Raw genomic sequence first — 16,271 nt, 5'->3', positions numbered from 1 at the left:
GATGGTTCACACGGGTATGTGTTTGTATGGTTATCTTTGTCTCCATCCAACATCAGACTCTTTTTTGAGCTTCAGTCCCATAATGGGATATTCCAGGGACCTGTACAAAACTGAACGCATCTTTCCCTCAAACCCTCTTGGGTTCTTAACCATGGCATTATCCTGGACTGAAAAAAAAAATTAGTTCATAAACTATAAACTCTTCTCTTTAGCTTTTTTTTCTTTTTTGGGTGAGGCAGTTGGGGTTAAGTGATTTGCCCAGGGTCACACAGCTAGTAAGTGTTAAGTGTCTGAGTCTGGATTTGAACTCAGGTCCTCCTGAATCCAGGGCTGGTGCTCTATCCACTGCACCACCTAGCTGCCCCTTCTCTTTAGCTTTTAAAGCCCTCCCTCCCAAGCTGGCCCAAACCTATCTTTCCAGCCTTACTGGACCTCTGTGTTCTAGCCAGACTGGCCTTTTCTCTGTCTTGTGGGCATAGACTGCATTCCTTCTCTGCTTCATGGAGCCCTGCTCTTCCTTTTGAGACATAGTTCAAGCACCACCTTCTACATGAAGCCTTTGCTGATTTCTTTAATTACTAGTATCCTCCCTCCCAAGCTACCTTAACTACTTTTGTAGATTTTTAATTTATTCACTTTGTATCACTCATATCGCACGTGCGCGCGCGCACACACACACACACACACACACACAACTTGTCTCCCCCTCCCATCACAAGCCCAGCAGAGTCTAGGCTACAAGAGAGATGGGATAGCTTTAGACTTGTGCCTGACATACGGCAGGTGTTTCATAAATACTTGTTGACTTGATTTTCTAGACTCATAATTGCGTTATGAAGATGTGAGAAAATAAGTATTAACCCAGGGATCAGTCCTCCCCTTCCCCCCACTCCAGAAAATCCGTTCTCTTTGAGAAACTTCATCAAATCTCATATAAGACAAACCTAAGGGAACAAAAGGAATATAGATTCTTTTGTCTAGATAGCAGAAGGACTGATGGGATTAAACCACACCTAGATAATGGACTTTGCCCTAAGCAACTTGAGTGAGGGTTTTTGCATTCTTTTCCCTGAAGTCTCCCTAGAGTTCATCATAATATAGACCACCTTCAAGTCATATCAACCAAGAGAGTTGAATGATGCTAACCAATTAGATTTGTTTGATGTGTAATGACCTGCCTCTATTTAAAAAAAGGATAAAAACCCTTGAAAACCCCTATGCAGGGTCTTCTGGGTCTTTCTTGATTCTTTGAGTCCACATGGTCTTGTTTGGCTCTGGCTCTCTCTCTTGGCTTTCTGAGACCACATGGTCTCTGTCTCTGTGTCTCTCTTGGGTCTCATTGAGACCACATGCTGTCTCTCTGGGAGAACACATGGGTCATTTGGGGCTTTTCTCCTGCTCACGCTAATGGGAATGCTAAAGCTCTCTCCCTGCTTTCTCTACCATGTGGCCTGAAAGCATGAGAAGTTAGGGTGATACATCCTTTACTGGTATAATATCGATAAATTGGGGCAGCTGGGTGGCGCAGTGGATAGAGCACCAGCCCTGGAGTCAGGAGTACCTGAGTTCAAATCTGGCCTCAGACACTTAACACTTACTAGCTGTGTGACCCTGGGCAAGTCAATTAACCCCAATTGCCTCACTAAAAACAAACAAAAAATAATATCGATAAATTAATAATATGCTTACCCCAAACTGGTGTCGATAGTAATTATTTAAACAATACAAAGCTTAATTCTTTTTACTAGTACTATAAATATGGAGGAAATACTGTTATACAAAAAGTGATGGCAGTCGTGATAAATTATAACAATGCACTTTTCATTCTGTAACACAGTAGTTCTTGAAGGAGGTCTCTTGCCAGTTTTCCTGGCCTGGCGGTTTCAATGCCAAGTTGATTCCATCTGTATATAGTACGGGCAATGAGATTTAAAAACTCATCGACGATTTCATCAGTTTGAGTTATCTGAAATAGAAGCAAAACAGAGAGCCAACTGAAAATATTTCCTGGATACATTAGCTATCTTTTACCTAGTTATAGCATTCACTTCTCGTTCTGAAAAACAACAATATATTATATTAGTTATTAGCAAACGATTCCATTCCTTTATTTTGTTTTAAAAATGAGGAAACTCAGTTCTCCCAAGAATATTACAAAGTTAGCAAAGTCACTTTTTTGTGACCACCCTCTCCCCTATGGGAGAGCTTTAGCTCTGAAACGTTTGGGGCTCACAAAACACTACATACAAATTAGGAACATTCTAAGAGAAAAAAATTTTAATGGAATTTCTGTTGTAAGCACTTGGATTAGTTGCAATGGTAAAGCCAGATGACTGTGTGGTTGCCTTGCTTTAAAGTTCAAACATAGACAAGAAGGGGAAAATATTGAAAGTAGAAGGGAAAATTCTGCCTATTTCCAAGCAACCTTAAATATGATATTTTTAGGTTAATGACTCACCTGTGGTCATGTCTTAAGACATGGCCAAGGTTTCTAACACGCTAACCATCTGGGAAACAAGAAACACAGAAATGTTTATTCTATGTAATAGAGCCCAGAGGACTTACTAGTTCTCTTTGTGCCTGAAAGCATTTTCCTATGTCAATTAGTAGGGGGAAAACACATGCAAAAAAACCAAAACCAAAACAAAACAAAGAAAGAAAATAAAAACTTAGCTGTGGGGGAGATTAATGGGAGTACATGATTTCCAGACACAGGAATATAATAGGGAGTCCTGGGTTTGAAAAAGAGTGATTTCTATATGTGATGTTTTATACAAATAGATTCTCTGGTGCAGTATCCTCTCCATCACAACTTTGGGTCTCAGGGTTCCCTCTTCCTCTGGCCCTTGAACTCCAGGGTCAGTAGCAGCAAGGGTGTGGATGGTGGGAAGAAAATAGAGTAGTTACTGCTGTTACACATCTCCTGGCAAAGTCTGGTGTCTCTTCTCATGGGGAGAACAGGGAGGTTAAAGTTTGAAATTGGGGTGTGTGAATTCACATGTGCTCAATGGTGTACAGAAAGAATGGTACAGTGAAAATAACACTGGGATCTGGAGTCAGAGAACTAGGGTTCAGTCTCATCTCTGCCCCTGACTACCCATGGGATTTTAGGCAAAGTCACTTAGCTTCTCTCAGATTCAGTCTCATCTGTAAGGTAAGAGGCTGGCCTCAATGCCCTTTTAGTTCTGTACCAGCTACACCTGTGATCTTTTTAGTTCTAGAGTGATGATCCTTGATGAATGCTAAGTTTCACTAGAAGAAAGCAGATTTTTCATATCACATGGCCGTGACAAATGAAAAATTCCTACTGAGTCCTGAATCTCCTACTCTGTCTCATAGATGCATACTCATGTGACAATGTTATTTAGACACTTTTCATCATTAACAGACATTACTGAAGCCTTGATCACTACACATTCTCTCCCCTCTATGAGTTTATGTTCCCCAGTGGAGCTTACTATATTTGTCAGTCTGACTGCAAGGGAGAATGAAGGTGGGAACTTAAGCTAGTTTTGTTTCTTAGAGCACAGGTCCTAGTTAAGTCTAATACTAAGCCACAGAGAATTCCCATCAACCTGCTAGCAAATCCCAGGGAGGTTAAAGATAGAAGACATGTCCTACATATACCAACATAATCATTGCTCAACTTTTTATGGTAGTAAGGAACTGGAAACAAAGCAGATACCCATTGTTGAAGAGCAGCTAAATAAATTGTGATGCATTAATATAAAAGAATATTACTGCACCATAAGAAATGATGAATATGAAGAATTCAGAGAAACATGGGAAGACTTAAATGGACTAATATAGAGTGAAGTAAGTAGAATCAAGAAAACTGATAGCATCTCTTTCTGTGGTCGCAAAGAATTGGAAACTGAGAAAGATGTCCATCAGTTGGGGAATGGCTGAACACGTTATGGTATAATATGATGGAATACTATTATGCTGTAGGAAATGAGGAAGGGAATGGTTTTAGAAAAACCTGGGAAGATTGATAGGAACTGATGCAAAGTGAAATGATAGAGCCAAGAAAACAGTGTATACTGTAACAGCAATATTGTAATGATAATCACCTAAGAAAAATGTACTATGATCAATACAATGATCCCCAACAATTCCAAAAGTACTAATGATGAAAAGTGCTCTCCACCTCTAGATAGAATACTGATGCACTCAAGAGTGCATATTGTAGCTTTTTTCCCCCTTTCTTTATTTTTCTTGCCTTTTTGGGGGGGAACATTGCTAATGTGGAAATATATTTTTGTATGACTTCATTTTTTTTGGCGGGGGGGGGGGGTGAGGCAATTGGGGTTAAGTGACTTGCCTAGGGTCACACAGCTAGTAAGTGTTAAGTGTCTGAGGCTGAATTTGAACTCAGGTCCTCCTTACTCCAGGGCCGGTGCTCTATCCACTGCGCCACCCAGCCACCCCTTTGTATGACTTCATATGTATAAAGAGCATTGTATTTCTTGCTTTTTCAAGAAGGGGATGAGGAAGGATGTGGAGGGGAAGAGGGAATATGGAATTGAAAATACAAATAAAAAATTTTAAATGTAATTGATAAATAGTTAACAAAATTAATAAAACACTTTTTTTTTTTTTGGTGGGGCAATTGGGGTTAAGTGACTTGCCCAGAGTCACACAGCCAGTAAGTGTTAAGTATCTGAGGCCGGATTTGAACTCAGGTCCTCCTGAATCCAGGACTGGTGCTTTATCCACTGTGCTACCTGGCTGCCTCCTGATAGAAACTGTATTTTAATTATTATTTAGGAATTGGATCCAGTTTTATCAGTCAATCAGCAAGCATTTGTTAAGTGCATACTATGTGCTAAGTACAATGTTAAGTGATGAAGAGACAAAAACAAAAGTGAAACAGTTCTTCCCCACAAGGAGCTTACATATACACTGGAAGACGGCATGGACATATCTAAATCTATGCAGAATACATGCAAAATGAACACAAGGGAGGAGCTGAGAGGATCAAGAAGAGATCACATGTTGTGGAAGGTGACACTTGAGCTGAGTTTTGAAGGAAAGCAGGGATTCCAAGCATGGAAGACCAGCAGAGCAAAGGAACGGAGATGGGAGAGACAGCAGATGGGTCAGTTTGATTGAACCACAGAAGGTGAGGAGGGGAGAAATGTACTAGAGACTGGAAACTCAGAGGGCCCAGGTTGTGAGGTGCTTTGAATGCCAGATAGAGTTTATATTTGATCCTAAGGTAACAGGTGGTCACTGGAGTTTGTTGAACTCCAATTTGTAGGGAGGAAGAGGGTTACATGCTCAAACCTGCATGCTAGGAAAATCATTTTGGTAGATGTATGGAGGATGGGGTGGAGTGGGGAAGTACTCGAGGCTGGGAGATTAAATAGCAACCAAAGCAGTAGTCCAGGTGAGAGATCCAGGTGATGAAGGCCTGAACGAAGAGGTCAAAATGGAGATAAAAATGACAATGCTTGACAACTGATTAAATTTGGAGAGTAACAACTAAAGGAAGATAGTGAACCTGAGTAATTGGAAGGAGGATGGTACTCTCAACAGTAATAGCCAAGTCTGGAAGAGAAGTGGGTTAATGAGGAAAGATTATGAATTCTGTTTTGGACGTGTTGAGTTTAAGATGTCTATAGAACATTGATTCAAAATGTCTAATAGGCAGTTGGTGATATGGACAAGAGTTCAGGAGAAAGGCTAGGACTGGAAATATACAGTTAAGATGCCTTCTACACAGAGGATAATTGGACCAATGGGAACTAATAAAGTCAGCAAAAGACAAGAGGGGTCAGGGCAAAGACTTGGGGTGTATCTCTAGTTAACAGATATGGCTAATGATCCAGAAAAGGACAGTGAGGAATGGTCAGACAAAGAGAAGAATCAGAAATGAGGAGAGTCACAAAAACCGAAAGAGCAAAGAATATACTAGAGGAGGGGGTGGGCAACAGTGTTAATGGCTGGAGAGGTCACAGTGGGTGAAGACTGAGAAAAGGAGCACGGACTTTAGCAATTAAAGCTCATTGGACACTTTAGAGAGCAGTTTCAGGTAAGTAATGATAGCAGGAAAAGCCTTTTGGCCATCTGTGTGTCTGGTTCCTCCTCAGTCCCCTTTGCTGGATCCTCATCTGGGCCACACACCCGCTAAATGTGGACACCCCACAGCGTTCTGCCTGGGGCCCTCTTCTCTTATTCACTTTCTGCTATTTTACTTGGTACTCTCATCAGCTTCCATGGATTTGATTATTACCTATATGCTAATGATTCTTGGATCTACTTACCTAGTTCTAACCTTTCTGCAAACCTCTAGTTTCACATTTCTAATTGCTTGTTCGATAGCCTAAATTGGACATCATATAGACATCTTAAATGCAACATGTCTAAAACAGAGTCTATAATCCCCCCACCCCTCTCTTCTTCCTAACTTCTTTTTGTTTTTGTTTTTGTGGGGCAATGGGGGTTAAGTGACTTGCCCAGGGTCACACAGCTAGTAAGTGTCAGGAGTCTAAGGCCAGATTTGAACTCAGATCCTCCTGAATCCAGGGCTGGTGCTTTATCCACTGCGCTACCTAGCTGCCCCCATCTTCCTAACTTCTTAAGGCTCCTAACCTAGGTGTCATTCTTTTTTTTTTTTAACCATAAAAGTATTTTATTATTTTCTCGTTACATGTAGAAATAGTTTTCAATATTTGTTTTTAGAAGCTTACTAGTTCCAAATTTTTCTCCCTCCCTCCTCCCCAAGACAGCAATCTGATATAGGTTACATATGTACAATCACATTAAACACATTTCTGCATTAGTCATGCTGTGAAAGCCCAGGTGTCATTCTTAACTCTTTACTCTCTTTCACCCCTCCCCCTCATATTAAATTACTAAGGCCCATCAATTCTACCTGTGGAAGATCTCGCACATATGCTCCCTCCTGGCTTTTGACAATGCCACCACCCCAGTACAAGACCCCATGACCTCACAGCAGGACAAAGACTGCTGCTTGTTCTCTCTGCCACAAGTCCCTCCCCAACACCAGTCCAGCCTCAACTCAATAAGCTCCAGGGACTCCCTTTTACTTCCACGATCAAATATAAAATGCTCTTTTGGGTGTTCAAAGCCCTTTCTACCTTGCCCCTTCCTCCCAGTCTTTTTAAACCTTGCCCCTTCATTATACTCTGCAATCCAGTAATGCTGGTCTCCTTGCTATTGCTCAAACAAGACTCTCCATCTCCCAACTTCAGGCACTTTCCCTGGCTGTGCCCACATGCCTGGAACGCTCTCCCTCCTCCTCTGCACTCCTGGTTTCTTTCAAGTTTGATTGTCTTTAATGCTGGTGCCTCCCCGCTGTTGATGGGTTCCTATTTATCCTGCTACAGGGTAGCTTCTTGCTACACAGTTGTTGTCTGTTCACTCCCCCATTAGACTGTAAGCTCCTTGAGAACAAGAACCATCTTTTGCTTTTCCCAGAACTCAGCAGAAGACAAAAGGACCAGCCAGAAGAAAGACCTTTTAGCCAAAAGACCAACGGAGGAGGAGGTGGCAAAAGTAGCCAGAGAGCCAAGAGGGGAAAAGAAGGTGTGAGGAAAGAGAGCGAAAAGTCAGAGACATGGAAAGTATGGTTGGGAAAGAGGACGGGGCAATGAGGGACAAAGTGAAGACGAACTAAAAAAGACTAAGGTGAGAATAAAATGATCCTGGACTGATTGAGCTTGTGAAGCAGTTTGTACAAAAGAGGAAAAACCAGAGGCAAGTTGTTGAGGGTTTACTGAATTCTGAAATGTGATAAAGGTTGTTACACCAAGGAGCCACAAAAAGGAAGATCAGAGTATCCTGTAGAGATATAACTGATCTCTGCTCTGAGGGAAGACTTATAGGCTTGACCTTTCAGGATTCTACTTTAGGAAGGAGCTGAATGCTCTTGGGCTAAAATAGGCCTGAAATCAGGCTCTGGCTGTTCCACAAGGAGGTGCTTGATCTCCTGCTTATTGCTCCTACCAATCATGTCCCTTACGTCCAGTGTTTACAGCACTCCCCTTCCATGTCCCCCAAGAGTACATGTTCAGTTAAACTCAGAAGCTGGAGCTGGGATGGATTGAAGCAATGTGCAGTCTTATTATAATGGCCCTAGATTTCCATTTAAATCATAACAAAAAAGTTCTAATATGAAGTTCTTGCTTCACCAGAGAGTATGCCCTAGCTCTGCCTGGCACAAACATTAATGATACACCTACCCCTCTCAGTAGAGGAATGGGCAGCCCCCAGAAAAGATCTGCTGATCCTCTAGGATGGCACTAGAAAACCTGGCCCTAGGGACTTCAGATATGTTTACCTAGAAATTCCTTTGTCAATTATAGTTAGTTGCATTATTCAGGCTGCCTCTGATATGTCAGTCCAGCCACTGCTGCAAAGCCTAATTTCAAACACTGATAATAATAAATTCGTTTTTCAGAACATCTGCATGGATGGCATCCAGAAGGCATGTTCTACTATGATGAGCAGCAGCAAGATGCCCAGATGGCACCCAGCTGTTAAGGAGGGCTATTTGTTTCGTTAGTTTCCGAATTCAAAGCATGAAGGGAAATATTGGCTTTTTATCATTTAATGAACTTCTCTACTATCTTCAGTGAATATATTCTTTCCAACTGACCTGATTTATTAAATTTAATGAAGATACACTGGGATTTTCCACTGAGTTACTGCTTTCCATCAGTCTCAGGGTTAGCTTAGCAGCATTCATCTATAGCTAGAACTGAATTCTTTTCTATAGGAATAAGCTGGGGGCAGCTAGATGGCGCAGTGGTTAAAGCACCGGCCCTGGATTCAGGAGTACCTGAGTTCAAATCCGGCCTCAGACACTTGACACTTACTAGCTGTGTGACCCTGGGCAAGTCACTTAACCCTCATTGCCCTGCAAAAAAACAAAAACAAAAAAAGGAATAAGCTGCTTGTTGAAAGTAGCAAACTTCAGGATATAACTGAAGGGTAGGATGAGAACTTCTACACAAGGCTGAATTTTGCTGTGGATACCTCAATAAAGTGGATTTCCCTCCCCATGCCCCATACCCCAGTCATTAAAACAGAAATGCAGTAGAAATAACTAAAGCAGGGTTTTATGTATTTTTCTTATGTGCTTTTTTTCTGCCCCTTTCTCCCATACTGTGTCACCACAGCAGGACATGATCAATGGAAAACTGCCCAATCCAGGGACTAATAAAACTCCCATGTTATCCCTGACCCTCAGGAAAACTAAGGTCAAATTGTGGGCCTGTTCTCCCATTCCCATGGGTGGCAGGGATTAGCAGTACAGTAGAGGATGTGTGTTTCCCTGGAGGAATGAAAGGGGCAAAGAGAGCAAAGAGGAGGAAATGCCTTGTGCTGATATTTTCTACATAAGCAACAAGGCCTGCAGGCAAGTTCTTGCAAGGCTAGTGTTGCTTCTAACAGATGCCGACAGGCGTGGAAATGGAAGTCAGAGGAGCAAACAATGAAAATGCTGACAAAGCCTTCCAATATGCTTCATTGTTGATTTACCAAAAAAATAAAATCTGAATGGATTGTTTATGAGAAAAGAGAAAAAGAAAAGTAGCAGCCATTCACTTGTCACTAAATGTCTGTGTTCCTTAGAAGCACCATGGGTCACTGAAAGGAAGGCCTCCCCCTGCAAACCCAAAAGGTTCTGTGATGTTCAATTAAAAATTGAGTTACTTTATGTAACTTGTAATAGCGGAGATGGAAAATGTATTATCTAGCTTTGAAAAAGGCTAGAAAGATATAATCTGTCTTCTAATTAACTAGGGATTATTATAAATATGAGTTTGGATTGGGGGTGGGGTGGGGAAGAGATCTTGGTAACTAAGATTTACTATCTGGAATGTTGTAAAAGCTGTAGGGGGACCACTAAATTATGGGAAATGCACTACAATATCTAGGAGCTCACTCTCAGCCGTGAATGAATGTGGCCTAGAAAGGTAAGAGGTAACAAAGACCAATCAGATCCGGTGTTCCTTTTGCCCCATGTGCTGGAAACATGGGCTCCTGCTTCTCTTTTGACCTCTTAAGGCAATATAGTCACATAACAGGGAGGAATGGAGAGAACCCAGCCCTCTGGCACAAAGTTCAGCTACATGCCTTCCTCCCTCACAATTTCCTCAAATTCCCCCATGTTCTCTCAGCTTTGACGTTTGGCCACATACTCATTTTATCATTTTTACTTAAATATTTCTTTACCTTTTCCTTAAAGTAAAGCTTAACTATTCCTGTTCACACTTGGATGTTTCACTTGGTAAATTTTTAAATCGCTTACCTGGACAGAAAGAATAAAGTTAGGAGCAAGTATGAGGTTACGTGGAAAGATAAATGAGTTCTATTTTTGATAGACTGACCTGAGATGTGTATGGGACATGTAGTTGGCAATATCCAACAGGTATTTGGGAAGTGTGGCACCAGAGCTCAAGGGGATACATGGATTGTCCACACTGAATGATACCTGATTTGGTCTATCTCTGAAATAGCTTTAAATGACAAGTGGAAATGGACACACCCCAGCTAATCAAGTTAGTTAACAACAGTGTGACTATCTATTGTGAAAAGAACATTATTCTTGGCATTTTGCATTTTCTCCTGTTTTTTTCAAGTATTTCATAATGTTATAGAGTCCCCACTGGAGCATCACCTCCTGCTGCCACCATCCTTCCTCCCTCGGTGTCTCTAATTTTCCTCTTCCCAGCCTGCCTTTCCCCAAAACCAAGTCTACACCCCCTTAGCTCATGTACTCCCACTTTCTTCCACAACTGCCAGAAGCATGTTGAGCAATTTCTTTTGAGAGAGTGAAAACTACCCATGAATATGAATAGCATTCCACACCTTACACTTGACACCAGACTCAAGCAACTGTTATGATTCAGAGAGAGCTAGTGAGATATTTGGGAGTTGCTTTGTTTTTTATATATTTTTGAACTCTAAAAGAGTTTTCCTGCCTTTAATTATTCAAGAAGCAAATGAGGCAGACCATATTCATAAAGAGATTCAATGAGCTCCTGAAACCAAATTTTAGCAGAAGCAGGGTTCCCCTAAGGATGAAGTGTTACAAAAGAAGAGAGAAGGAGAAACATAGGTTTTGCTCTTTGGTTTTCTTCAAACCCATATGCAAGGTCTTTCTCTAGGCACCCTAGGCCAGGAAGTCTTAAGGGACATGCCAAAGTTGAGACATAAGGGTAGAAAGAGTAGGGCTTTGGTTTCTGAGTGGACTCTTCTGATATTGCTGAGGACCCTAGAAAAAGAATTTCCTCAAAGTTTATCCTTAGTGCTAGGAAGAACAATCCCCCATTGGTCATATGGCACTGGGCGCTCTGCTTTACTTGGGTCTGTCCTTTAAGCCAAAGTCCAGGATTGTGATAATAAAGGGCTGGACCAATACAGTGAATGGCAGCTCTAAATCCATGGAGCTGTTCCATGGATTGGCAACCGAGGACTAGAAGGAAAAAAAAAAACAACAACAAAAAAAGGTGGACACTTACAATGAATTCTCGGGCAATCTTATGTCCTTCAGGAGACAGCAGCAAGAAATTTAGAAGGAGGTGCCTGATGAATCGTTGAATATTAGGGTGTCTTGTATCTGCCTCACAGCTCTCTCCAGCCACAGCCCGAAGATCCTTCACTGAGAGGGGAGTTCTGCTGAAAAGTTTCATGATGTGCCCATGTGCTTCTCCCACCTCTACCTGGTGAGAGCAATTACAATGGGGAACAGATTAGAGAATGCAAAGACAAGCCTGAAACGTTTCTAGGATTTGTTCAGTAATAGGCAACCAAATTGTTTGAGGAACCCCTCACTATAAAATCAAATGAACTGAAGTATGAGGAGGACAGGAGGAGGAAGCAATGCATATCTGAGTTTACACACTGCTTCCCCCACACAAGCCTAAATTGGCAGAATGGAAATTTCTTGACTTCTTTGGTCTTGCACACTAGGCAGTCAGGGCATCATGCCAAGATTTGACTTTTTTTTTTTTTTTTGGTAATGAAAGGAAACGAAGAAGGTCTTAGCAGAATGCAGTGAGATTTTTACATTGTGGGGGAAAGAACAAAGGATTCACTTCAGGATCACAGCTACAAATCAATTAAAGCCCCGTGCGATCTGACCTCCTTCTCTGATCAAACACTCTGATAACAGTGCAGGTTTTTCTTTTCTCATATTTTTCCAGCTTGTTTAGAGGTTTTAGTTTGTTCTTTGGAATATTTTTGAAAGTTTAATACATATTTTATAGCATAAATAGAGGACAAAAAGGACTTCAGAGAAGCAGCACAATAATGAGAAATTGTTGTAAGATTGCAAGCAGTTATTGCAAAAGAGAATGAAATACAAATTTCAGGCTGGGATTTATGCTGGCAACGAAAAAAGTAGATCAAATTGTGAACGGAAAATAAAACACAAATTTAAAGACATGATTCTGAAATGCCACAGGGATCCTGGGAGAAGTATCTTCAACCAATGTTCTAAAGAATACTTCGTCTTGTGCTGAGAATTCCCATGACTGATTTTATGTAGTCTGAAAGAGTTGATTTTTGTTGTTGTTGTTGCTGGAAAGATAGACCTCCCTCAATGAGGACTGTCACAAACACCAGTACACTAGGGGTGTTGTCTGAAGTCATTCCGACACCACAGAAGACCGTGAGAAACTATGAAATGCTCTTCTGTTGGCCCAAGAATGACCCCAAAGAAGCAGAGAGTATGTACTGTATTACCTCTTCTCACTTACTATGCTCTCACTATCTTCTCGCTGTTGTAAACTCCCTGTTGTAAACTCTCCTTACTCTTAAATTCAGAGGCTTCTGGGCTATCTAATGTGTCTACAACAACTTTGGAGATTAAAACATTTGTCTTTGTTTTCTTATCCCACTTTGTTTTTGACTCCTGTTGTACTTTCATTTTTCCCCAGGATGTTTTTCCCTTTCTTCTTCCTCCCAAGTGCTCCCTGAGCACTGTTCCCCACAACTCCCTGTCCCCAAATGCATTACACTGCTATAAACTACTACCACAGGCTTTTGAACAAATTTTTCTAGAAGTGAATGAATCACTTAGAGGTGAAAATACATGGAAAGTCTTGATTCTTTTTAGATTCAGAATTACCAATGGGGGCTACTGATGAAATGAATGAGATGAGCAGAGGGAGAAAGAGAAAACCTTTCCACCAGGAAAGTCAGTGCAGAAGGGTAAATATGACTTGACAAGAAGGGATGGTGGTGGTGGTAAGGGGAGAGCATATCACAAAAGTGCTCAGATCACCAAATTCCTCTAATTCTGAGCCCATAAATCTCTGAAGCACACCTTGACAAAGACACAACAGCTACAGCTTTAGGATTTACAACAACACTGAAGTGCCTATAAATTCTTTACTGTTAAGGTAAGCCCTTAGATAAAAAGGGACATATTTCTATTATGTAAACTGCTAAGTAAACTGATGTGTTGCTGTCTTATCTCCCATTCCACCCCGCCCTTGGTATATATACACTTTAAGCAGACAAAAAGTAAAGCAGCAGGAGAACTAGAAATGGAATCAGAGAATCTAGTTCTTAGCCCATCTCTGCCACTTGCTATCTATGTGATCTTGGGCATCACTTAACCTCTCTTAGTCTCAGTTTCATCATCTGTAAAAAGATGGAGTTGGAAGAGGATGCCCATCAGCTGAAGAATAACTGTAGAAAGAATGGTTTTGAATGTAATGAAATATTTTTGTACAATAAGAAATGATGAAAGGGATGGATTTAGAGAAACCTGGGAGGAGTTATAAGAATTGATGCAGAGTGAAGGAAACAGAACAAGTACAGTTTATATAAGATCTACAACACTATAAAGGAAAACAACTATGAAAGACTTAACTGATCAATGTAATGACCAATCATGACTTCAAAAGAATGATGATGAATGAACCAGCCTTTCTGCTTCTTGAAAGAGAAGTGATAGACTAGAAGTGTAAAAGGAACATACACTTTCAGATAAGGCCAATTTGTGGGGTTTTATTTGCTAGATTATACTTTTTTGTTCAAAGGAGAGGTTTTTTGGGAGAGAAGGGAGAATTACAAGAGTGAAGGGGGCTAGTTATAGTAAAGAAGAAAAACGTATAAAAAAAGGAGAAAATAAGTATCAATGAAACATTAAAAATATATACAGGGGCAGCTAGGTGGCGTAGTGGATAGAGCACTGGCCCTGGAGTCAGGAGGACCTGAGTTCAAATCCGGCCTCAGACACTTAACACTTACTAGCTGTGTGACCCTGGGCAAGTCACTTAACCCCCATCGTCCCAACCAAACACACACACACACACACACACACACACACACACACTCACACACAGAAGACAGCAGAAGGAAGTTGGGAGCAACACACTGCCAGAACTAATGTTAAACTGAGTATTTCCTTTAAAAAACCCAAACTGTTTGTAAAAGAGATTCACACTGTCATATGCAATCTCTTATTTTTCTGTTCTTATTTACATAAGGAAATATTCATGTTTGTTGATGTCAAGTTGACAGCTTTTTAAAACAAAAAGATGAGGTTGGGTTAGATGAGCTCTGAGCTCCTTTCCAGCTCTAGCTGGTGTTCCTTTGACTCTTGTCCAGTGCAATGTTAGTAGAAGGCACCACACTTGGATCACCATTCATCTGCCTTTTCTCTCTGACAAGCAGCCTGTGTCTGTTTGAGGCCTGGACTGGCTTTTTCAATCAGTAAACAGATCCTCAGGTTACAAGCCTTTTTCAGAACTAGAAACTAAATTAATCACATGGTAGTTAACACTTTGTTTCTGAAAAGGAACTCTGCAGTTTCCTGAGTATGATATCAGTAAGCATAATCCTTATTAACTGTGCCAAAGACAATAGATACTTTTTATCATATTGGATAATAAAGGCTGTAATGCTTTGATTAAAGATATTGACATCTCTCTTGCTGACATGCATTCACAGATTTATAAAACTTTAACTAAAACTATCAGAATTTTCTTTGGATGATGCTTTTATGCAGATTTTACCAGAGCGAAGGAGGTTTCTTTAAGTGTTGGGCAAAGTACTTGCTTGCTTTGGTTTTTCTGTTGCTTGAAAAAAGCAAACACAAATACAGATAATATTATGTGAGTCTTCTTTGTTTCTCTGTCAAAATTTGGCACCAATTTATTTCTTTTTAAAAACATTAAACACTGTTTTAAGAATTGTGATTGCTGTAGGAAGAAATGGTCATAATTCAAATACATATTTGCATATTGATATGTTTAAAGATCCTTTTGTCTCTGCAGATCACCCTTTAATTATCGAATTCAACACTAATGTCATCTGGGAAGAACAGTGATTCCAATGTGCCCCAAGCCAAATCTTTGGGTTGAGAATACTCTGTTGTAAGTAATAACAAATGAGAAGGACCACCACTGGATGAATGAAAATTATTGCCATGATGTGACTGATGCTCGATCCTGAGAATTTGGGTTCCAGACCTTGCTCTGCCACTAAGTCCATCTATGACCTTAAGCGAGTCCATTTCCTTTTTGGAGTCAATAAACTTAGGGCTTTGGAATTCGTGATCAATACCTGCAATCTTGGACTCTGTTTCACATTCTCTTGTTGGGAACCTGGCCTTCATACTGCTCCCTGCCCTCTCCATACCATGCTGTTGTACATTCCCCATTCCAGTTTTCCTTTATGAGCTGTCTTTCCCTATTAGAATATAGACTCCTTCAGGGATGGGGCTGGCTGTCTTTGTTTTTTTAAGTTTTTAAAAAAGTTTTTTAAGTTTTTAAGTTTTTTTAAAAAGATTTCTCTCTCTCTCTTGCAATTCTAATATTCTATAACTCTAAATATCAAGAAAATAGAAAAGCAAGATGATATAAGGATAAAAATGGGATAATTAAGATAACAAATTTTTCAAAAGGCATATAAGGGCACAAAGACTATACCACATTTTTGGGGGGGCGGGGCAATGGGGGTTAAGTGACTTGCCCAGGGTCACACAGCTAGTAAGTGTCAAGTGTCTGAGGCTGGATTTGAACTCAGGTACTCCTGACTCCAGGACCGGTGCTTTATCCACTGTGCCACCTAGCCACCCCCCTATACCACATCTTGATTATGTCTCTGAGGAATGTCTGGTGCCTTTGAAGGAGATTTTGCTCCTAGAGCCAGTTTTAGAGATAAGACAAAAGGAACCCACAGGCAGGAACAGTCTGTATAACACTATTATGGGGGTGGGGGTGGGTGGGAAGAGAAACACTTACATATCACCAAAGTGCTCACAGCAAGAACCCAGGCAGACC

At 40.8% G+C, this 16,271-nt stretch overlaps 1 protein-coding gene across 1 annotated transcript in view; it reads right to left on the bottom strand.

Annotated features, from left to right (window-relative positions):
* Positions 1–1,804: 1,804 nt before the first annotated feature.
* Positions 1,805–16,271, bottom strand: part of FANCC (FA complementation group C) — a 197,524-nt gene continuing 183,057 nt past the window's right edge. Inside the window, exons 15-16 of the mRNA XM_043977297.1 lie at positions 11,496–11,696; positions 1,805–1,966 (exon numbers count right to left, since the gene is read on the bottom strand). Coding sequence (XP_043833232.1) covers positions 1,805–1,966; positions 11,496–11,696 — 363 coding nt within the window. The remainder of the gene's footprint in view (positions 1,967–11,495; positions 11,697–16,271) is intronic.

Source organism: Dromiciops gliroides, chromosome 1, assembly GCF_019393635.1.
Source record: "Dromiciops gliroides isolate mDroGli1 chromosome 1, mDroGli1.pri, whole genome shotgun sequence".
Lineage (NCBI taxonomy): Eukaryota > Metazoa > Chordata > Mammalia > Microbiotheria > Microbiotheriidae > Dromiciops > Dromiciops gliroides.
This window is presented reverse-complemented; position numbering and strand designations above follow the sequence as displayed.